This window comes from Monodon monoceros, unplaced genomic scaffold, assembly GCF_005190385.1.
Source record: "Monodon monoceros isolate NGI ecotype Baffin Bay Population unplaced genomic scaffold, NGI_Narwhal_1 Super_Scaffold_7, whole genome shotgun sequence".
Classification (NCBI taxonomy): Eukaryota; Metazoa; Chordata; class Mammalia; order Artiodactyla; family Monodontidae; genus Monodon; species Monodon monoceros.
This window is the reverse complement of record NW_021703784.1, coordinates 69,402,198-69,427,120: the sequence shown is the minus strand read 5'-3', so window position 1 is coordinate 69,427,120 and position 24,923 is coordinate 69,402,198. Positions and strand designations below refer to the sequence as shown.

Sequence of the window (24,923 nt, the reverse complement as noted above, 5' to 3'; positions counted from 1 at the left end):
TCAGTTTTGTTTTGGGTGCCTGGTACAGTGTTTAGCATGTAGGGATTCTCCAAAAAGTGTCTGATAAGGGAATGAATGAATATATAATAGGGATGACTGGTGTTGACAGGGTTGTAGGGGAAGGGGCACCGTCTTACACACACTGATGATGGTAATGTAAGCCTTTTTGGAGGGCAATTTGCAGGCACTGGACAACATTTCTAAACGTATAACTTTTATAGCAATTCTACTTCTAAGCGTCTAGAGACACATCCACACAAGTATTCATTGAGCATTTAAATATTGACAACAACAGAAATGTCCATCAATGGCGAATTACCAAACAAACTAGAGTACATCTTTTCTGTGGAATTCTACAAAAAGAAGAAGAAAAATTTACTGACTCTATGAGATAATGTCCAAAATATACTATTAAGTGATAAAACCAAATTGCGGGATTCTATTCATAGAAATTAAACAAAACGTGTGTGTGTGTGTGTGTGTCTGTCTGTCTGTCTGTCTTATGGAAAATGATCTTGCAGGATTCACACCTAGCTGTTATGAGTGCCTATTCAGCAGGGAATAGGAACAGAAGAGATGTGAGGAGGAATATTTGTTTTTAATATATGCTTCTATATTGTTTTAAATGTTAGTGAAGAGCATGCAAAACCTTTGAAATTTAAAAAATAAAACAAGGTCTATAATCTTTGTCTTGTGGAGTTATTGAAATTATGTGAAAGACCCCAGCACAGTGCCTGCCCCATAGATAGGACTTATTCCATAGAAGGTTTGTCATTATTATTATTATTATTACTGTTACTTTTACTATCATATAATGAGATGGACAGGCCCTTAGCAAAACCAAGGTCCCTGAATGTGTCTGAGGCACTCTCCCACCCACCCTGTTGGTACCCTTTTCTCCTTCTGGAGGGGATCCTGCCTGCACACCAACTCTCCAGTCAGATTTCTTGGTTCCAACCTGACCCCAATTCTGTCCCTGGCTAGTTGTGTGGTCTCGGGTGAGATACCAACTTCCCTAAGCCCAAGTTACTCCAGCTATAACATGGGCTCAATAAACTCTGTCTTGCTGTAAGAGTTAAGTGAAATAATGCTTTAAAATGGCTTGGTAGACCACCAGGGGTATAATAAAAGCCCAGAAAGCATTTGCTTTTACTATTACAGACAGAAAAACCACTGGCACCCAAGGGGGCAAGGTTATAATGGTGACTGGCAGGAGGACAGGCAGACTGGTGGGCTCTGTCCAGCCCCAATCTTGCGTCTCTAAATTGCCACACACCAGGGCTTAGATCCTCCCACCCACCTAATTATGTACCAGCTGCTCTGGGTCCCTGTAGAGCCAGCTGGTACACACCCAGGCGCTAACCTTGACCAGGTGCACTTTGCACGCTCCCACGAAGTCAAATGGGAGCCCATCAAACGTGCGGTAATGCCGGTCGCCATAGGCGGTGCAGGTGGAGGCACAGGGGTGGAGGGCGCACTGGAACGAGCCGTGCTGGCACACACTGAAACACACATGCCCAGGCCCCTGACAGGGCATGCCCTGCCCCCACCCTGAATGTCCAAGATGGAGCCACTGCCCATCGAGCACCCACTGTGTGCCCATTGAGCACCCATTGTGTGCCCCTGGGCCAGAGGTCAACAAACATCATTGACCTCCAACAGATGCCCAAAGGGTGGCAGGGTGCGTCCCCGTTTTATGTAGGACACACTGGGGCTCAGAGAGGTTAAGCCAACAAATAACAGAGCCAAGACTGAATCCAGATCTATTTGACTCCAACGTCCACACTCTCTTTACCACTCCAATCGTTCATTCATTCACTCATTCATTCAACAAGTCATAAGCATCTACCATATCCCAGGCATTATTCTAGGAGTTTCAGATACATCAGTGAACAAAACAGCAAAAACCCTCTGCCCTTGTGAAGCTTATATTCTAGAGGAGGAAGCTACACACTAAATAAGTAAGCATGAGTAGGTAATAGAGTGGGTAAGAAGGTGATGAGTGCTGTGGGGGGGAAGAAGCAAGATAAAGGGGATTGGGGGGGGGCTTCCCCGGTGGAGCAGTGGTTGAGAGTCCGCCTGCCGATACAGGGGACACAGGTTCGTGCCCCGGTCCGGGAAGATCCCACATGCCGCGGAGTGGCTGGGCCTGTGAGCCATGGCCGCTGAGCCTGCGCGTCCGGAGCCTGTGCTCCACAACGGGAGAGGCCACAACAGTGAGAGGCCCGTGTACCGCAAAAGAAAAAAAGAGAGGCAGGAGGAAAAATCAAGAGGGTGGGGAATCCCAGAGTCACATGAAGAAAGGTATGATGGTAGAGAATGATAACAAATGACTGACTGTGTCAAATGCTGCTAATAGGTCTAGGAAGATGTGGACCAAGTGATAAACACTGGATATAACACCATGGAGATTATCGGTGACCTTGGTAGGGATAGTTTTCGTGGAATGGAAGGGAGAATGCGAGAAGAGGAATTGAAAGCAGCAAATATAGACAACTGTTTTGAGAAGTTCTGCAATAAAAAGGGAGCAGAGAGATGGAGCACACACTCATTAATGCGAGATGAATCCCGAAGTCTAGGAGACCTTCCTCAGCCTACAAGAGACGTAGGGTTCAGGGGAGCTGAGTGGCTGGAAAGGGCTCATACAGAACACACCCATCTCCGAAACACCAGACCAGGAATCAATACACCAAGCCTGACCTGAAGTTACTTTACACAGGGTCTTGTGCCCAGCCCAACCCCTTGGACAGTCACTGGAATGTGATGTGGGGCTAAGAAGGAATAGGTTCCAATGGGTGGGGACCCCCACTGGTATGAGCTGGCCAGACCTCTTTGAGGGGTCCTCGTCCTGTTTCCTTCCCTTCTTCACCCTAGGCCCACTAGTCTAGCTGATGTGCTTTGGCCATTTTCCAGAGAGTTGTAGGAGCCAGGGCTCAGGGGGTCCCTGATGTGTCCCCTGACGCCCTGGGGCAGTGGCAGGGCCACCTTGATCCTGCAGACACATCAGGGCTGGAGCAGCACTTGGACTCTCAGAGCCCTGGAAAGCCCAGGTCGGGCCCTCTGCAGGGGCGCAAGGGCACAGGGGGAATGTCAGGGAGGCTCCACATGCCTCTGTGTGCCAGGAACACAGAGGACATCTGGCAAAGGAGGCCACAACAGAGGCCGCCCAGCCTGGAAGGCATGGGTTGAAAGACCTCATTAGCTGTTGGGGTAGTTATAAGGCCTTTGTGGGAGGGGGGGGTCATTGGGGAACCTCAAGATTTAGGTGGTTACAAGGTGGGAGAGATGCTCAGCTTTCCCAGAAGCAGAGGACAGGTGGAGAGTGGGAAAACAAGTTAATTAAAAAAAGAATCACCATAGACACTTCCAGGAGCCAAGCCTTTGGAAAGTGAATTAACATGAGTTAGGCACAGCAGCAGTGGAAGCCTGGGAGGATATTTAGGAGGTTGAGTCTCTACCCACTTCCATTCCCTGCTGCTTGGCCCAGGGCAGGCTCTACAGAACTGGCCCCAAGCCCGTTTTCAAAGAATTCAATCCAGGTACACACACTCTCACATATGTATACTTATATTAACAGATAGACAGTGTGCAAATATATTCACATATAAACTTACTCGCACATATAAGCACGTACATATTCATAGGAAATCACAAATGCACATTTTACATATTGTTCACTTACATGTAAATACAAATATGCACACCCAGTGCGTGCACATATTCGCACACTTTGCACATACATGTCCCCACATACTAAATGGATGGAGATGCACACAAATGTATATAAATATAGCTGTATACATACACAAATTCATAACTGTATGTATTCACTAACATATTCAGGATTATGAATGCCCAGCTTTTCATATATATGCATGTGCGTATACATTCACATATGCAGTCTATGCATTTTGGACACGTGCCCACACTTGCACATCCATATACATATGCAAACACATCCTCATGATTACAAATACACATCTACACACATTCATATACATGTTTGATCAAACTCACATTCGTGTAAATACTCACAAAAACACTCCCCAAAATTCTTTCTATGTGTACACTTGTATATATACACAAACCCCTACATAGCACAGAAACACACAACATGAATATGAACATGGTTGAGGGGGGATGCTAGATTGTACCCATGATAGTGCGTCCCATATCCATCCTCACCCCCAGCAAAAAGCAGAGCCTGGATGGGGCCCTCACTTACCAGGAATGGCAGGGAGACATGACCTGGTCCCCAGGGAAGTACTCCTTCCCCTTCCAAGTGCATGGGCACTCCTCTGGCAGGAAACAGGCATCCCCGTGTCTGAGCAGGCTAAAAGGACACAGCAAGCAGGTGGTCAGGAGAGCACCCTTCCCATCTCTGTCACCTGTGGAGGACCCTGTATCCACACGGATGCCCCAGAGTGGCTCTCAGCATTTACCCTGGAAGAGAGTGGCCACGTACCCACCAGCATCCTGCTGCTGCCCAGTGGGGTTCAGAGGTACCTCGGTAACTGGAAAAACCAGAGACAGACTTGGCCCAGCTCAGAAGTCTCTGCCATACATCAGGAAGCAAGGCTCAGCTCTACCAGCCACATGCTGCCCCCCACCCGCCAGCCAGGCTGGATGCCAGTTGTCCCATAGGCACTAGATGTATACTAATGAACAGACCATGGACATGGGCATTGACCCTCCCTACTCAGGTGGCTCACAGAGTAACTAGTAGATTGCACTGAAAAGAAATGTTAAAGGGAATTTTTCAGGAAGATGGAAACTCAGATTCACATGGAATGAAGAGCTCCAAAAGTAGAAAATATGTTGGTAAATATTTTTTTAATTATTTTTAATTTCTTTAAGAGATAACTGAGCATTTAGAACAAGATTAATGTCAATGAATTGTGGGGTTTATAACACACGTAGAAGTAAAATGTATGACAATAATAGTACAAAGGACAAGAAGGAAGTAAATGAAAGCAGACTGTTACAAGTATTCTACCTAAAGTGGTGAAACATTAATTCATGGTAGACTGTGATAAATGAAAGATACATACTGTAATCTCTAGAGAACCACAAAAATAAAAAATACCAGGATATATACTTGAAATGCAATAAAGGAGAAAAAAATAGAATACTAAAAAATACTGAACCCAAAAGAAGAAAGAAAAAAAGAAAAAACAAAGAAAGGACAAACAGATAACAAATAACAAGATGGTAGTATTAAACTCAGTCCAATTACATTAAAGGCAAATGCATAAACCCTCTAATTACAAGGGAGAAACCGTAACACTGGTGAAAAAAGCGAGACCCAACTATATTTTGTTTACAAAAGCCACAGTTGAAATATAAAGGCACAGATAAGCTAAAAGTAAAATGATGGGGAAAGATATCATGCAAACACTAGTCACAAGACAGAGTGGCTATATTAACATTAGACAAAGTAGAACTTCAAGATAAGTAGTATTAACAGCAATGACGAGGGCTATTTCATAATAACAAAAGAGTCAATTTATCAAGAGAACATAAGAATCCTAAATGGGCATGCACCAAGTATGAGAGCTTCAAAAACAGAAGCAAAAACTCATAGAACTAAAAGGAGAAAGGAGACAAAAGCACAATTATAGTTGGAGATTTCAACGTTCTTCTCCATTACTGATAGACTAGGTGAAAAATCATCATAGATGTGCCTATAAGTTTGACAACTTAGATGGAATGAAAGACAAAAACACCAAATATCTATAAATAAATTCAATGACAAATGTGCAAAACCTTAGGTGAAAACTATGAAACACTGCTGAGAGAAATTAAAGAAGGCCCAGTAAATGGAGCAATAATGACATATTTGCAGATCGGAGGACTCACTAGTATGAAGATGTCAGTTCTCCCAAAGTGACCTATAGATTCAGCACAATCCCAATCAGAATCCCAGAGGCTGTTTTGTGGAAGTTGACAAGCTGGTCCTAAATTTACATTGGAATTCAAAGACCTAGAAGTACCAAAAAAACTTTGAAAAGGAACAAAGTCGGAACACTATCAATTTCTGATTTCAGGACTTACTATAAACCTTCAAAAATCAAGACAGTGTGATATTGGCCTAAAGACAGACAAATAGATCAATGGAACAGAATAAAGAGTCCTAGGAATAAAGACACAGAGGTAGAGAATGGACTTGAGGACACAGGGAGGGGGAAGGGTAAGCTGGGGCGAAGTGAGAGAGTGGCATGGACATATATCCACGACCAAATGTAAAATAGCTAGTGGGAAGCAGCACAGGAAGGTCAGCTCGGTGCTTCGTGACCACCTAGAGGGGTGGGATAGGGAGGGTGGGAGGGAGACACAAGAGGGAGGAGATATAGGAATATATGTATTTGTATAACTGATTCACTTTGTTATAAAGCAGAAACTAACAAACCATTGTGAAGCAATTATACTCCAATAAAGATGTTTAAAAAAAAAATAAAGAGTCCTGAAATAGACCGACATTTATATAGTCAATTGATTTTTTTTTTAAGGTGCCAAAACAATTCAATAGGGAAAGTAAAGTCTTTTTTTAAATGCGGCTAGAACCACTGGATATCCATCAGAAAAAATAAAATGAAACAACTCCATTTTACAGCATATACAAAATACAATAATTTTAGATAGATTATAGATCCAAATGTAAAAGCAAAATTTATAAAGCTCCTAGAGGAAAACATAGAGGAATATCTTTGGAACTGTGTCAAAGATTTCTTAGGACACAGAGAGCACTAATCATAAAGAAAAAAGTGATAAGGTAAACATCACCAATATTTTAACCTTCTGCTCATCAGAAGTTTTTAGACATATTAAGACACTGTAAGTAAATGGATAGGCAAACCACAGACTGGGAGAAAATATTTGCAATACAGATGTCTGACAAGGGACTTGCATCCAGAATCTATAACTTCTGCAACTCAATTTTTTTTTACAAGCAAAGTTATTTACTTATTCATTTAGGCTGCACCGGGTCTTAGTTGTGGCACGTGGGATCTTTAGTTGCAGCATGTGGACTTCTTAGTTGCGGCATACATGCGGGATCTAGTTCCCCAACCAGGGATCAAACCTGAGCCCCCTGCATTGGAAGTGTGGAGTCTTAACCACTGGACCTCCAGGGAAGTCCCTACAACTCAATTTTTTAAAAAATCAGCTAAATTAAAAGTAGGCAAAAGACTCGAATGGACACTTTACAAAGGAAGACATACAAATGGCCAAACAACACATGAAAAAGTACTCATCGTTAGTCATTAGGGAAATACAAATTAAAACCATAATGCTATTCGGCTATGTTCTCACTAAAATAACAAAAATGAGAAAGACTGAAAACATCACGTGTTAGTGAGGATGCGGTGCAGGCAGAACTCTCGCGCAATGAGAAGGTGAAGTCATACAAATGTTTTAGAAAGTAATCTGGCAATTTCTTACGTAGTTAAACATACATCTACCCTAGGACTCACTTCCATGCTGAACTGTTCATCCAAGAGAAAGCAGCCTTATTTAAAATAGCACAAACTGTAAATAACCCCAATATGCATCAACATTTGAGTGGATAAATTAACTACTGTATATTCATACAATGGAATACTACTGAGCAATAAAAAGAAACAAACTACTGGAAAATGCAACAACGTGGATCAACCTCAAAGACATATGCTAAGGAGAAGAAGCCAGACATCAAAGGGTAGATACTGCATGATTCTACTTTCATGAAGTTCTAGAACAGGCAGAGACTATCTATGCCAAAATAAAGAACTATGGTGGAGGGATGGGGGAGGCACTAACTAGGAAAAAGCATAAGGCTCAAAGGAATTTTTTGAGGGGAAAGAAGTGTTCTCTATCTTGATGGAGGTGTGGGTTACAAGAGGGTATAAATTTATCAAAGCTTAGCAAACTGTATACTTATAATCTGTGTTTTACTGTATATAAATTATGCCTCACTTTTAAAAAATTAAAAGGAAATAGAGTGAGACACGAAACATTGATTGGAAGCTCCATATTTAAGAGGGGGGCCATCATTTTTGTTGTGGAACCCCCAAAATGTCAGTTTCTAGAGTTTTTTATCTCTTGGCCCAGCCAATTTGCAGGAGAAGAATCATCTTTCATTTCTGGCCTGGGAGGCAAAAACTTTGATGCCACCATCCTGGGAACCAAGCAGGGGAAGAAGGCTGGGTCCCAGCAGGCTTTCAGTCAATCTCCCTATTTTCACTCTACATCTCATCCTTCCCTGTGTCCCTGAGATCAAAGCCTCTGACTTGACATTTCTAGAAACTCTTACCACCTTTCTCTGCTGGATGGGGTTAGGGAATCCAGGAGTTTAACTGCTCCTTACCCAGACTTGCACCTCATCCTCCTGTCTTGCTCCCACCACCCCTCTTTCTGAGATGCCTGGAGCCTCCTGTTCCTCAAGCCGTCAACACCAGGTAGGCTGTTTCTCCTTGGCCTTCCTTCTCCACAAGCATCAGCTGTCATCCTCTGCTCTGCAAGGTCAGTTTCTACATAGCCACCCTCGTTCCTTCTTCAAAAACTATTGACCCATCTCATGCCACTGTCATCCCATCCCTGCTCCCTTTGTCCCTGGTGATTTATACTTTTTTTTACTCCATTACCAACATTTCATCGCGATAGTCAGAGGAAGCGGGAAAATAATAAAAAAGCATGTGCTTAATCCACAGTGCTCTACCTGAAGCCGCTTAACCTTTCTAAGCCTCCGGTTTTTCATGTGTGAAACAGGGATAACGCCGCCTTCTTCCAAGGTCATTGCGAGAATTTAATTATAGACCTGGACACACTGCCTGGCACTTAGTAGATACACAATAAATATCGGTTTCTTGCCCTTCCTTTCTCCATGATTGCATCAGGCACCAGTGATGGGCTGGCTCACTGCCTTCCATCTTCACCCGCAGGCCCTTCCCTGGCCCCCACCATCCACCTGGGGAGGGGACCTTTCCTGCCGCCTACCATCCACTGCTCCCTCCTGGCCTTTTGCAGACCTGCCTGCATCCCTAGCACCTTCTGTGTGCCCACCACAGACAGGAGCATGCAGAGAGAAGCTCTGGCCTCTGTCTTCAAGGTGCCCTCCATTTGTGGAGCACCCTCTCCTTAACTGTTAAGGGACCCTCTTGTTCCAGACCCCCCTCAGGGAGCATTTGCACATGCGTGGGATCCAGGTGAAGGAAGACAATGCCATCACTCACATAGAGTGCTTATTCTGTGCCATTTTACAGGTGAGGAAACTGAGCCTCAGGGAAGTTAACTGACTCACCCAGTAAGTGGTATAATCAGAACTCAAGCCTGACTCCAGAGTTCGTGCTCCTAACCACTGGGCTACACTACTTAGTGGCCCCAGAGCCCCTGGCTCAGCACCAACATGCAAAGGAACTTGGAGCAGCACAGACAGCCCCAGATCCCTGCAGTGGCCCAGGAGGATTACACACACCCAGAGATTCTAAGAAACACCAGGGGGAGGGGCACAGGGACCAGAGGCCCAGAGGGCCCCAGGCAGGGGTTGTTAGGTATCACTGGGAGCCCTATCCCGGCTCCCAAGAGAATGTTCCACTATGGCAGGAAATGCCTGTCCTTCCTTTAAAAGTTGAGACTGTAACAATTTCCCTTTGACAAGCCCCTGTATAAGCTCCTCATAGGGCATTTGATACAGCACGTGAGCCACTAGGGCAAATACCCCAAGAGGTGATGGGGGTTCAACACTAAGAAGGGGAAGAGGACGAGTTTCTCTGGAGCACTTATTGTGCCCGGCTCCTGGCAGCCGCTGTCTTCTTTAAATCTCACAAGAATCCTGCACCGTAAGTGTTACTGTCCTCAATTCACAGGTGAGCAAACTCAGGCTCATAAACATTAAGTGACCTGTCCGACATCACACAGCTAGTGACAAACATTAAGTCCTCTGGACCGTGGATGCTCTTTGCACAGCGCCAGGACCCGGCTTGAACTTTGGGAGGCCAGAAGCGGAGGAAGAGGATTCAGGTACTGTCCTGCTCAGACTGGTCCTGCAGACAGCCAGCCGGGCCTCACAGACAAGAGAACTGTGGCCCAAGTGGTCATGTAACTCGTCAAAAGTCACCGAGCCCTTAGAAATCTTCACATCCTATCCTACCCTTTGGAGCCTGGGGACTGAAAAGGGAGCCCCACTCTGGCTTCGGGATCTTCTGAGTTAAACTAATCCCTCATGTTGGACATTGCTTTAGAACCTTGCTACTCAAAGTGTGGCTCCTAGGCCAGCAGCATCAGCAACCCCCGGGAGCTTGTTAGAAATGCAGAGTCTTGGGCCTAGGGTCCTGTGCGAGTTCTCCAAACCTCACAGGGCTCCCTTGTGGATGCCCTTGCCTGGGAAAGGGCAGGCTCATAAACCACATCATGACCTCTGTGTAGGGACCAGACTCCAGGCCTCACAGAGCCAGCACGCTCTGGCCAAAGGGCAGGGTTTGCAGTAAGCAGAGTTGGGTTTGAGTCATGGATCTCTGGGCAGACCACTTCCCTGCACCCCACCCTTGGCCTCAGTGTCTTCATCTGCAAAATGGGAATAATGATCCTCCCCTCCTTTCTCCCGAGGATGCTCTGAGATTGAAGGAGATCATTATATCAAGGTGTTTTATAAACAGCGAAACTCCAACTGACTATTCCCTCCCTTTCTGACCCTAGAAGCTCTGACCCCCTTCTCACGTCCTTTGGCTGCCGGGCCTGGGCTGGGACTCCCAGTTTAGCCCTGTTCTCCGCACAGGCTGAGGACACAGCCCAGTGCTGCCAAGTCATGGGACGAGGTGCCCAACTGTCTTCTCAGCCTAGACCTGAAGCAAGACCAGCATCAGGAACGAGGACTGGCAGAGCGGGGCGCTGGGCCCCTGCAGCCACCTCGGCATGCAGAGCATCAATGAGGCGACCTACAAAACTCAGCTCATGCAGATCACCCAGCTGTGATGGCAGCATCTTGGGCACCCAGGAGGGAGACTACTTCCACAGGGTGGGGCCTTTCTTTTTCAAGTATTACAGGGGCCTGAGCCCTCCACCTGGTCAGAATTTTGCAGGGATGAAGGTTGAGAGCTAAACACGGGTTTCCTCTCTCATAGTCTTCAGCCCATGAGGCCTCTAGGGTATGCCCGGCACCCATCCAGTGGTTGGCACCTCACTTAATCCTCCAACAATCTCTTGAGGTGGTAGGAATTATTATTATTCCCATTTTACAGATGAAAAACTGAGCCTCAAAGGAGCTAGGCCCCTTCCTTGTCCAAGGCCACATGCTGGTGAGAAGCAGAGGCAGGTGGACCCCCCTCCAGCTTGGCTCCCCACCTAACTGCTCTTTCTCAGATTCTCACTAGTCATTATACTGTCACTGGCCAGCTGTGGGCTGGTGCCTCCCTGCAAGGCTGTGTGAGGTTTTCCCTGCCCCTCACTCCACGTTACGGTCCCTGGTTCTGCCAGCCTTCGGGAGTGGTAGCCCATGGCAACGCAGATACATACCCTTGGGGACAGGCGCATCCCGAGAGGCAGGGGCCACGGGCTGGCACGCTCAGGCTCAGGTTCAGCAACTGCTGCTCACACGTCCTCTCTCTGCTCAGCTCAGGGTCGGTGTGCAGGTCACTGCAGTTCACGAAGACCTGGCCTGCTGGACAGGCAGCAGCTGGAAGAGGAGAGGGTGGTGCTGGCAAGAGCCTGGACACTCAGCAGGATGCTTGGAACACCTGGGCCTGGGGTCGGTTCCTGGGCAGCAGGGGGGGCCAGGGAGACCTGGGGACCAGCATCTGGAGGATGCAGGCAGAGATGGGGCTCTGATGCTTTCTCATGCCCTTGCTGCCCCTGAGGCATTCCTTGGGTTCCCAAGCGCACATCACAGTGGGCGGGAGGGGTATGTGCTGTCCCACAATAGGACAACCACCACCAGTACCAATTACTGGACATGTCCTTTCCACCAGGTACTGTTCCAGGCCCCTCATGTGCATTTTCTTATTCGATCCTGCAACAACTCTGTGAGGTATTACTATCCCCTATTTTCCCATATAATGGAGAGAAGTCACTTCTGCTTTCAAAGGCATGATAAGGTGAGAGGAAGTGCCCCAGAGGGACCAGAAGAGGAGCCAGAAAGAGGATAGCCATGCAGTGTGGCAGGTGGCCAGGGGACTTTTAACAACATGGAAGTCAACTTCCCATTTACCTGTATTTCTGTGACATAAACCCACTCTCTCTCCCAGAGCCTTCAGTCATGTCGGCCGTATACACTTATACCATGTGAGCGATCTTTTTTAGGAAAATCAATAAAGGGGGTCTGAGTTCTATGCCCACCCTGGGATGGAACAGAGAGAAAGGGATAGCTACAGGAGATGAAATGAAAGTCCTAAAGGGCAGAAACCTGAAGCCAGAAACAACAAAAAGAAAAACACTCTCAGGGACATACACGAAATGTGGGGAGAACATAGGAATCTAGGTTATATACAAGAGAGGAAGTGAAGGTTCAGAGAGGTGAAGTGAGTTACCCAGGGCTGCACAGGTAGTGAGTGCTGGGCAGGATCTGAACCCAGGGCTACCTGAGTTTGGAGGCCCTGCTCTTTGCCACCTGCCATATGATTATTCTCTGATCTCCTCTGTGCCAATCTCCATACTTAGTGGCATCATCCACCCCAGGAGGTCCTCCCTGAAGGTTCCAGCCTCCTTGCCCTACCACCTCCAGGGCCCTCACAGGCTGATCCACCAGTGTGCCACCCTGATGCCCCCATCTCTACTGCCTGTGAGCGTCTCAAAGGCTCAGCCTATCCTCCCCACTGCTGTGATCCCACATCCCGCACTGGACACAGAGTCAGCCTCAGTAGACACGTGATGGTTCAGACAGAGGAAATCCAGGACCCAGGGGAGGTCAAGGGACTGTCCAGATACCCCAACTGGTTACCCCTGAGGGAGATGGAGTCTCAGCATCTCCTCGAGAAGCGGGAGGGACAGCCACTTGAGTGGGGCTGAGGTTGGGACAGGATTTCACAATGCCACCCTCCAGGCTGGAACCTTTCCCGAGAGGGCAAAGAACACAGAAGGCTCGGTGTGGCACAAGACCTGGGGTGGGGTGTCCCTGTCCTGGTCTGTCCTCGAGCTCTCCACGCCCCTCTCCACAACCCCACTACCATGAAGGAGGCCCCACCCTCCCTGTCACCCTTACCTGGGGCTCTGCTACCACAGCTCATGACCCCATCTTTGCAGTGGCTGCAGAGAGAGAGAGAGGCACTGGGATCAGCCCACCCAGTCACTGCAGGGCCCGGAGACCTCGAGTTACTGCACTCAGGTTACTGCAGGATTCAGAAGGACATGCCCACTTCTGTCCCTGGCTCCCTGTGCAGAGGGGGAGGGTGGGTGTCGCTTCATGGAAAGTTTTGCACTGCTGAATTTTCTTTAGTCAGCAACTTCCATTTAAAGAGAGGATAATAGGACTTCCCTGGTGGTCCAGTGGCTAAGACTCCACGCTTCCACTGCAGGGGGCGCAGGTTCGATCCCTGGTCTGGGAAGTTCCCGCATGCCCTGCGGCGCAGCCAGACTAAGATTAAAAATAATAATAATAGGGCTTCCCTGGTGGCACAGTGGTTGAGGGTCCGCCTGCCGATGCAGGGGACGTGGGTTCATGTCCCGGTCCGGGAGGATCCCACATGCCGCGGAGCGGCTGGCCCCGTGAGCCATCGCCACTGACCCTACACGTCCGGAGCCTGTGCTCCGCAACGGGAGAGGCCACAGCAGTGAGAGGCCCGCGTACCGCAAAAAAAAATTTTAAATAAAATTAAAAAATAATAATAATAAAGAGAAGATAATAATGCTGCTGTCTAGGGAGCTCACCAGTGGCCTAGAGATGGGATGTCACTGTCTCCAGGGGGATAATCCATTCCTTGGAAGTGGCAGGAGCACTGGTTCCTATACAAGCCGGGAACAGAGAAAGGTGGGCCAGCTCAGGAGCTGGGGCAGGAACAGCCAAGGACAGGGACCCCACCCCTCAGCCAGCCAGGGGCATTCAGACCCAGCATCCGTTCTGATGGCTCAGTGCCTATACCACACAGGTTGTTAAAATACTGTGAACACCAGGCTAGGCCCTCCAAATACGTCATCTTTCTAGCATAAGGTGGAGAACCTTATGCTACTGTCTCTGCAGGCTCCTCTTTGTAGGTCATCTGAGGCCAAAGACTGTGTTGCCTTCTCACATACCTCCCACGGCACCTGCCGGTTACGGCCAAGTGCAGGCCTTGGAGCAGAGCAGTCGAGGGCTGGAAGGGATGTCTGAACTCATCCAACCCCAGTGCTTCTCACCACCTTCTCCCTCTAAATCCTCCTCCACCCCATATAACGCTCAGAGGCTCCCTTCCCTGGCAATGCTCAAACTCAAGGGGTCGGGGCAGGGCACACATCTGGATCTCAAGGGAGGACTGTAGCTACAAAAGGTCTCTGAGTGAATCAAATATGCACCCTAAAGGGGCTTCTCTCCAGCTCCCCCATTATTCAGTTGAATGTGATACCATTTTACAGATGGAGAAATAGGCCTGGAGGGGAACAAGGACCTTGGCAGTCAACCCCAGGATCCTGTGAGGTGAGGTCACCACCTCCCACCTCCCCCCGAACTCTGCCCTCTAGCCACAACGAGAACGCCCACAGGCAGGTCTTAGGGCCTTCCCCTTGTGCCCCTCCGCCTGGAGCACTCTTCATTCAAATCTCTGCTCAAATGTCACCTCATCAGAAAGGCCTTCATCCCACGCTCACTTCATATGACGTATGACATAACAGTAACCCCTCCCTGTCCCAGGACCCTCTGTTCTCACTCGGCTGTATTTGGCTCTTGTTACCACCAGACCCATGAAGGATCTGTTTATTTGCTTATTATCTGTCTCACCACCCAGAATGTGAGCTCTGTGAGGGCAGGACTCTGTTTTGTTCGTTGCTGAATTCCCGTGGCCTAGAAATGTCTGGAACATACATGGTCAGTAAAGATTTGTGGAAGGAGAGGAGAGATGAGGGCAGAGACCCTGTTGGCTCTGCGGGGTTGTTCTGGGCTGGAGCAAAGAGCCAGAGCTGAGAAGAGAGGCCAGGGAAGGGGGAGGGGTGTCTAGAAGAGGAAGCCCACCCGACCACTGACCCAGCTTACCCTCCAAGCTCTGCCCCGAGATTGTGAGATGAAGTAGGGACATGAGAGGCCCAGTCAGGCACCCCAGTTTCATATGCTCTGGAGACCCCCAGCCTCATCACCACCTGACACAGAGCTCAAGCCAGCCTGCTCACCTGGGAACACAGAGGTCAGCCTGGGTGTCCAGATAGGTGTCTGGTGGGCAGGCACAGCCCTCCACACACTCGTCCCCGCTGAGGTCGCCGCCATCATCAACTCCACAGGCCTCAGGGCCGGCTAGGTCCTGGCAGGTTTGTCCACACGGAGCCACACAGGGGCTGTACTCCTTGGTAGCCTCACAGGACAGTGCTGTAGTGAGGAATGTAACTGTGCTTTGTTTCTCTCTTACTCACAACTGTGTGGGGTGGAGTCATCATCATAAAGAGGAGAACTGAGAACCAGAGAAGTTAAGACATTTGTCCAAGGTCACACAGCAGGTCAAGTTCACAGCTGAGATCTGAACCCAGTCTGCCTCCCACTACACCAGAATGGCAGAGCCACAGAGGTGGGTCCCACCTCCCAAGTTCAGCCTGGACCCTGCCATTGGTATTTCCTTTTCTCTGCAGGGCGTTCCTCTTAGGTAGTGATACTGGGGAAGGAGTGGAAATCACTGCCCCCTGACAGCCCTGCACTCACCCACAGACACACATGCACAGGTTTGTAAATACACACACACTTCTGCCTCTCTCGCTTCCATGGGTTATGAAGATCAATTGTGCTCCCTCCAGCAGCCTCTCGGGGCCCTTTGTCCAAGACTCAGGGTTGCCCTCTCCTCATCTGGACACCATCCCACTCCCCTGGGGTCTCCCACAGTCTGTCAGGGCCAGTAGAGCCACCTAGACTGCCAAGCCCAGTTGTTCTCACCCTGGCTGCACATCAAAGCCACCTGGGAGCTTTTAAAAATGCTGACCCCTGCCCCTCACTGCCAGATACATTGTTTTAATTGATACTGGATATGGCTCAGACAGGTGCATTTTTTAAAAGTTCCCATGATGATTCTAATGTGGTCCTATCCAACCAGCTCGGGAGAAACTTTAACTCAGAGACGGGCAGGGCCTTGTCACAGACACACAGAAAGTTACCTGCAGGGCTGGAATAAAACTCAGGTCTCCTGACTCCCAGTACAGTAAGCCCCCTACATACAAACCTTCGAGTTATGAACTTTCAAAGATGCGAACGTATTATAAACCTATTATAGTACAGTACTATACAGCCGATTGTGTTAGTTGGGTACCTTAGGCTAACTTTGTTTGACTTACGAACAAACTGAACTTACGAACATGCTCTAGGAACGGAACTAATTCATACGTAGGAGACTTACAGTGAGGCCCTGTGCTGGGGCTGGGGGCACAGAGATGACCAAGACATGGAGAAGTGTGTGGCCTGGGGTGGGAGTGGGGGTGGGTATGGGCCAGCCCAGGCCCATTGAGCCACATGTGCACTCAAACCTGAGGGCCACACAGCCAGTGATCTTTAGAAAGTTCACTCTGGCTGCAGTGAGAAGAGGCTATAGGGACACCTGTTAGGTAGCTGTGACTAGGGTGGTGGCAATGGCGGTGGTGAGAACTGGCTGAATTTGCAGTTGACCAGACTTACAGGACTTGGAGATGGACTGGAGGTGACACGTGCCCCAGGTGTCAGGCCTGGGTAATCCATGGATGGGGGCCCTTGGCAGAGGTGGAGAGCACAGGAGGAGAAGCAGTTTGGGAGGAAGGGGTGTTAGGCTGGAGGAGACTGTAGGACGTCCCAGGGGAGAGTTCAGGGGGGCAGGTGGACACTCAGATCTGGAGCTCCGGCTCCTCCAGCCGTCCTCACATGGGCACACAAGCGTGGGGCGCTCACCACAGGCTGGCAGGTGGGCACGGAAGTCGACGGGGAGCCCATGGCGCTGGCACAGGCGGGCATAGTGGGCTAGCGTGGCACACAGGCAGGGCTGCCCACAGCGGCAAGTGTCCCGGCGGCACTGCTCAAAGTAGGGCACAGGGCTCAGGTACGCGGAGCAGGGCGCAAACAGCTCCCCAGTGAGCACGCTGCAGGACTGCAAGGCATATGAGGCTGCAGACAGACAAACGGGCCGAGGGTCAGAGGTCTGGTTTGCCTGGTGCCCCAGGCCCCAGTCTCTCCCTCCCTCCTTCCCCACAGCTCAGGGGACTCTGTACACGGGAGTGTGTGTGTACGTGTGTGCGCATGCACAGGCACTCGTGCAACGCATTCCTCATGCCAGGCATGAATCCATATGCCAGAAGGAGTCAAGGGAGTGAACGAAACAGACAAAAGTCCCTGCCCTCATACAGCAGACATTCTGGTTGGAGGAGACCATCACTAGACGACTTACATAGTAAATTAAAGGGGAAGAATCTAAGGAGAGAGAGAAAGCTAGGAAGGAGAATGGGGATTGCAAGTTGGGGCGGGAGGGGAATTGTGATTTTAAACCCAGTGGTCCGAAGCCCTCAGTGGAAAGATGTTTGACCAAAAACTCGAAAGAGGTGAGAGAGTGAGGCATGTGTTTATGAGGGAAAAACATTCCAGGTGAAGGGAACAGCAAGTGCAAAGACCTGGAGAGAAGGACCAGGCTGTGTAGGAAGAGAGCAAGGAGGCCAGTGCAGCTGGAGGAAGGGGGAAGGTGGGAGGTGGATGGGGGAGGAGGTGAGATAAGGGGGATGGGAGGAGAGCGTAGAGCCTGGTGGGGCCACTGTGAGACCTCGGACTTTTGCCCTGGGATGGGGGAGCTGGTACAAATGTGTGTGTAGGTGACAGGGATAGGACGTGAGGTTCCCTTCTGCCTGCCCCTCACCAGAAGGGAAGCTCAGTCCCCTCCCCGCACCTTCTCCTTTCTGATCACTCCTACCCAATGTGGTCAACATCCTCATGCCCAGCTTCCCACCTCATCTCTCTCAAACCAGTCACACCCATCCTCCCTCCCCTCCCCGATCACCTCACCGGCTTGCAGGTGCACATCACAGGGGTCCACCGGGGAGCCAGAGACCAGCGGGAAGCAGGCAGACAGTGTTTTCCAAGAATTGCCAAAGAGTTGTGGGGTGCTCTCAGGCACACCCACTGGGGACCTGCAGCCACGGCAGAGCCACATTCACACACTGGCCCACGTGCACCCAAGTGAACGTACAGCATACACCCAGGTAAGCATCCACCTGCCCATGTACACACACGCACACACACCCACAGAACACAAATACATGCCAGACACGCAAACAGCCAAGGGGATCTACACACATTCACACACATACAATTACAAATGTGCGTGCATACACACACCCATCACGTTCAACAGGCTCCTAATGGGCTTGAGGCCACACACTGTCCCACCCTCACCACCCACCCCAGTTCTTCACATTAGAAAGAGATAAACGGGGACACCATCAACGAAACTTCACCACATTAAGACTTCCTCTTCCCTTCCCCAAGGGCAGTTCCCCCAAACTCCTTTGCCCTCCCTCTCTTTCCAGGTGGGAAATAGTCACATGAGGGGCAATAAAGGGGGGAAGGGGAGAAGCATGTTTCCTAGACAACACCAGTCTCCAAAGGTCACCGAACTGGGTGTAGATGGTAAAATGGAGAGAGATCATAGTGTCCATGAGGGGCAGGTTCTGCCTGGCGCCCACCACAGGCACATTATTGCTCCAGAGCAGTGAGAACACTCAAGTTACACAGAGCAGTATTGCCACCCAGAGTTCACAGTTAGCAGCACGGCAAGCAGCCCACACTGAACAAGGTCTGCCCTCACCATTCTAACCAGCTGCGCTAACACCAGCTCCACCAGGCAAGGTAGAGTAGAATGCTACATCTTAAAAGGTACATGCATGGAAAAGCTCTCAGGTTTTTCCTGTTCTTGCTTTTCCAAACAAATTCTCATTTCTGTCTGAAGAAAGCCTCTCATGTTTCCTTCTGCATCACCCAACGCATGTAACTTGAAGGACTGGCCAGAACCTTCAGCCGTCAAGATCAACCCTTTGTTCTCCCTTCTGGAAGGTCAGACTCTCGTCCTCTCTCAAATTCCTTAACTGTGTCCATGCCTAGATAGACTTTTCTCTCAACTCTCTGTCAGTCCATGGGAAATAGCCCTCCCCAGAATACTGGGAGGCTCACAGGATGCAAACCACAAGCACCAGGCAGGAAAGGTACGTGAGTTAAAATGGCCTGGTGGGATAGAAAGCAAGGGTTTGGGCGTCATTGGTTTATTGGGGGCTCACACTCATCTAAAAGTGTTCACAACCAGTTAAAACAGACAAAACCGTGAGCCAGATCAAACTCAGCCTGAGGTCCACCCATTTTAAGACCTCACTGTAAAACAGTATTTCTCAAAGTTATCTCTCTAGACCTCACAGACTAGAATCACAGAGGTGCTTATTAAAAATTAGATTCCCGGGCAGTACCCTAAATCAGATTCTTGAGGAGTGGGACCCAGGAATCAGCATTTTAACAAGCTCCCGGGATGATTCTTTGGCGCAAGAAAGACTGTGAACCACTGCTTTAAAGAAACATACTTAAATTTAAATGTGGAGGACTAAATAATCAATGGTGCACGTTGGGAACACTGAGAGCCCACGGCAGCCCGGGAGAAACGTTCCTAGGCAGCACCAGCCCGCACACACTCTTAAGGGGCCTGCCTCCCCCTCTCCTTCCAGTTCCGGGTCAGGGCACGTACAGGAAGTCGTCCTGCGTGTTGCCGTTGAAGGTGCCGCAGAGGCCCACAGTGTCTTCTACCCATCGCTGGTCCACCTGCAGGTACAGCCGCGGTCCTTCGCGGTCGTAGAGCACCCGCACACCCACGCTGGTCCTCACGCGCAGGAACACGGACGAGAGCCTCCGGATTTCAAAGGCGTCTGGGCACAGAACCGGAGCGGGGATGTAGGAGGTTAAGACAGTATCGCCCCATCCACCGCCACCACCTGCATGGCCCACGCTGACCCCCATACCCAGCCCAGTCTTCACACACAGTGAGGCTCTGCCTGGGGGTTGGTTTGGGAAGCCTTGAGAAAATCCTATTCAATGATTAAGTCAGGACCCAGGAATAACCTACCATGGCAACTCCCGCTGAGAAATTTCTTCTAGCATCGAGTGCCAATTAAAGCTTTGCCTCCCTAAGTCGTGTGTTTCCTTTTCTAGCAAAGGAGAATTCTGTTAACTACCCTTTTTTTTTTTCCACAGTGACTACCAGGAAGCTCACAATATGATTTCTGATTCAATCGTAGCAATTTTAAGTTTTAGATTCAGTTGTAGTGAATTTTACACATTTTGTGGCTTGCCTTTTTTTCGGGGGGCAGGGCTCTTTACACTCTTGCATCTCCCCTCTTCTCAATCTTGAGCCCTTATCCTTTTTTCTTTTTTAATTTTTTTCTGGTGCCATTTTATTTCTTAATGGTTTTGCCATTTTTGTTAGATGTGCTTCCTACGAGCTATCACAAACACCTTGTGAAATCAGAAAGGATAATAATTAATAGATAGTGAGAGTAGGGATGGAAGACAGCTCCATTAATATCCTAATGTTAGGAGAAGCCGTCATACTGCCATGAAGCCCACTGTCATGTTGGGACGGGGACAAAGACAATTTTATAAGTCCAGAGTCCACGTTCCTGGGACCAAGGTGTCCCCCTGGCCTGGTTCACCCAGTATTAGAATGTGAGCTGTTGCCCGTGTGGCAGTGCCTTTGGCCAGAAGAGCCTGGGCCACCACCTTTCAGCTAGCTCTCATCCACCATGGCCGTACCGTCTGTGTAGGGTGGGGTGACCTTGTACTGGTCAAACAGAAGGACATCTCCTGCTTGGGTCAGGGTCACCTGCCTCCGAGGGTCCTGATGCAGAATCACTGACACTGACTGGACACAGACTCCATCCTGGTTCTAGAGAGAAAGGAAGGCCAAAGGGCCAGAGTTAGTCTGTCTTGCCTGCTGGTCCCAACAGAGCCCTCCAAAGGCAGGGATTTCAGCACAGTCTGAGGCTAGGGGAAGCCTCCCCACAGTGACAGAGGCCCAAAGGACATTAGGGGTCCTCTAACCAAATGCTTTCATCTGGGGAATGGGAAGGCAGAGGCACAGACCGGAGAAGGTTAGTGGCAGAACTGGGAAAATACAAATAAAAATGATAGTCAACCCTCAGGCTATGACACAGAGCAGAGATGGACCCCAGATGACCCAGAGTCCAGCCCCAGAAACACTGGCCTCCCCACTTGACTGCAATCCAGGACTTTAATTTCATCCTTTTATGGGTGTTTATGTAGCTCTTTCTATGTGTCACATCTTGCAGAGTATCAAGCTCCACTCATAAGCAGGCAGGAAATGAGCTAATATTCTCTAGGCCTCAGGTTCTCATCTCTGAAATGGGTAGTACACATTGGGCCCATTCATACCTCCCTTCCACAGAAGATGGTCACACAGTCATACATGATGAAAATGATACAGTCCCTGCCCTCAAGAAGAATAGATATTCGTGTGGGATACAGACATTAAATAAGTAATTACAAAGTTGGTTAATTATTATTGTGATCAGTGCTGAAAAGAGGTGTAGGGTGCTAGGAAAGCATATAGTGAGGGAAGGAGACTTAGCCTGCAGAGATAGGAAAGGTCATCCTAGGGAATGATAATAGTAATGTAACAATAATCATAACAATAATATAACAGTTATACTACAATATTATTAAAACATAATAATAACAGCTAACTTCAGAGTTATGTTCAAGTACCATTCTGATATATTTTTTAACATATTTACCCACCTAATCGTCATAGCAATCCTATTCGGTAAGTACTACTAACAACTCCATTTTGCAGATCAGAAAACTGAGGCATGGGACAAAAGCTCAAGAGCCATGTGAGCTGAGATCAGAGGATGCATAGAAGCTGTGGGTAACGGAAGAAGGCAATGGGGAAGACATCTAGGCAGAAGGAACAACCTGTACAAAATCCCTGACAGGAAGGCTTTTACTGTATTCAGGGATGTAAAAGAAGACCAGAGGGGTCAGAGCCCACTGGGCAAAGTGGTTTAAGGTTCAAGAGGTAGGCAGAGGGCTTCCCTGGTGGCACAGTGGTTGAGAATCTGCCTGCTAATGCAGGGAACACAGGTTCGAGCCCTGGTCTGGGAGGATCCCACATGCCGCGGAGCAGCTAGGCCCGTGAGCCACAACTACTGAGCCTGCGTGTCTGGAGCCTGTGCTCCGCAACAAGAGAGGCCGCGATAGTGAGAGGCCCGCGCACTGTGATGAAGAGTGGCGCCCGCTTGCCACAACTAGAGAAAGCCCTCGCACAGAAACGAAGATGCAACACAGCAAAAATAAATTAATTAATTAAGAGTTAGGACTTCAACATATTCATTTAAAAAAAAAAAAAAAACGAGGTAGGCAGGGGCCAGCTTAGGCAGAGCTTTGTAATATTTTTGGACTTTATCCTAAGTTCAAAGACAGCCAGAGAAAGTGTAACAGGAAAGTAATACAATCGAGCACTGAAATGAACTGATCAGAGCTTGAAACTTTTCAGAAAGACATTGTACAACGAGTTATGACCTTTCTTTTAAGTTTCTGCCCAAGGGGACAATCCCTGAAAGAGCTCAAAATCATCGTGCCTAAAACATCACCTTCTTTGTCAAACCCACTTATCCTCTGGTCCCCCCTGGACATGTCACTGGTGCAGGAAGAAAGCCTGCACCTTTAGTCAGTCTCAGGTTCAAATCCTGATGTCACTGAAAGCCATAAGACCCTAAAGAACGCACTTAAGTTCTACAAACCTCTGTTCTCTCCTCTGCAAAATAGAGATACATGTGGTTGGTCCTCCCTATTGGATACATATAAGAAAAGTGCATGAAATACTTTGGGGTTGCATTTGTCAAAGCCACAGAACTTTACAGCATAAAGAGTGAACGCTAATGTGTGCAATTTTAAAAAGTCATGTAGGAGGTCAGGGGATCCCAGAATGGAATGCAGACTGTGACAGAAGAATCTAATATATTACAAATATATGGAACAACCTCACTAAAGGGGTTTTGGGGAAAGCTGTTGACCTAAGTTACTTTGGAAATAAATGGAGTTTGTAAGACTAAGAGCAAAAGGAATTGTGCCCAAGCGCTGTACTCTACTTGATAAAGTTATTTCCCATGGAGATACAGGATAATAATTCTGATACTCTTCTACATGTATACTGGAATTGAACAGTTAGGTAAATGAATAGGTGAATAATGGAAGCCAGGTTTCTTACTGTTGGAGCGGGTGTTTAGAGATAAGCAAGGGGAGGCGGCTAGAATGATCCATATGGCAGTACCTTAGAGTTGGAACATGAGTATGAACTCCTGATTAGCACACATCATATGTTTATTTATAGAAATATTTATCCATATGTGCACATATGTTGGTTAGGCAAGGATATGCATGGGTTATTCATATATTTCCTTTCTCTGTCAGCTGAAATGGCCTAAAAGAAATGATACCCCAGAAGCAATGAGCATACCTAGTGCGTGCCCAGGTCTTGGTTTCTGACACCATTCTCTAATAAAAGGAGCCAAGAAAGCCTGGTGATATTTTTGCAGAAATGGCTGATTCTAGGACTGGGACAGGAAATATACGAGATGAGCCTGGTACGTGTTGTAGGGCCGAAAGGTTAAGGAAGTACGTACACACACACACAGTGATGGAGGTGTGTCAAAGGGACACAGGAGCCACGTGAAAGACTGCCCAATGGCCAAAGCTGAACAATCTGAGTAAAAAAATAAAAAAGTATTGGATTATAAACCAAATTATAAATTAAGTATCCATGAGGGCTTCCCTGGTGGCGCAGTGGCTGAGAGTCGCCTGCCGAGGCAGGGGACGCGGGTCCGTGCCCCGGTCCGGGAAGATCCCACATGCCGCGGAGCGGCTGGGCCCGTGAGCCATGGCCGCTGAGCCTGCGCGTCCAGAGCCTGTGCTCCGCAACTGGGGAGGCCATGACAGTGAGAGGCCCACGTACCGCAAATAAATAAATAAATAAAATAAAATAAAATAAATATCCACGAGCGCATGCTGATATAAATGACTGAATAAATATATCAGGGAGAAAAAAACGAATCTGCAGAAAAACTTGCGTGAATTCTGTGCCTTCAAGGAGGGGAGCATAACTCCCCATTCTTCAAGTGTGGGCTGAACATAATGACTTTTCTTCCAAAGAGAAGAACAGTATGGAAAGGGGGAAAAAAGAATAACTTGTCGGTGGCAAACACTACCTCAGCTAGATGATCAAGGTCCATATCAACAATAATAAACCACGTTGATAGCGTGTACCCTTGGTAAGATGTGATGAAAATGACGCGTTACCTCCGATCTTCCTCCCCCAAACCCACAACCCCACTCTAACCATGAGAAAAACATCATACAAATTCCAAAAGAGGGGCATTCTACAAAGTAAGTGACCAGTATTCCTCAAAACTTTCAAGGTCATCAAAAATGAAGTATGAGAAAGTATAACAGCCAAGAAGAGCCTAAGGAGATGTGATGACTAAATGTAATGTAGTATCCTAGAACAGAAAAATGATATTAGGTGAAAAACTAAGGAAATCTGAATAAGGTATGGCTTTAGTTACTGATGTATCCATACTGGCTCATTATTTGTAATTAACGTAAGATGTTAATAATAGGTTGTGACAGGCTTTCTGGACAACATCCAGCCTTGGATCGGGCTCAGCTCTTCCTCCTGCTGGCTGTGGGTTGTCAGAAATGCCCCAAGCCTCTGTAAGCTTGTCTCATCATATTTAAAATAGGGAGAATAATAATAACTACCACGTGGGGGTATTTTGAACTTTAAACT

At 48.3% G+C, this 24,923-nt stretch overlaps 1 protein-coding gene across 1 annotated transcript in view; it reads right to left on the bottom strand.

Annotated features, from left to right (window-relative positions):
- The window catches only part of OTOG (otogelin), an 84,747-nt gene that overhangs the window by 41,047 nt on the left and 18,777 nt on the right, over positions 1 to 24,923 (bottom strand). The window contains 10 exon segments of the mRNA XM_029208520.1: positions 1,364 to 1,502; positions 4,226 to 4,333; positions 11,488 to 11,647; positions 13,169 to 13,212; positions 13,834 to 13,908; positions 15,262 to 15,454; positions 16,988 to 17,200; positions 18,086 to 18,210; positions 19,809 to 19,986; positions 20,870 to 21,002. Of these exon segments, the coding sequence (XP_029064353.1) occupies positions 1,364 to 1,502; positions 4,226 to 4,333; positions 11,488 to 11,647; positions 13,169 to 13,212; positions 13,834 to 13,908; positions 15,262 to 15,454; positions 16,988 to 17,200; positions 18,086 to 18,210; positions 19,809 to 19,986; positions 20,870 to 21,002 (1,368 nt within the window).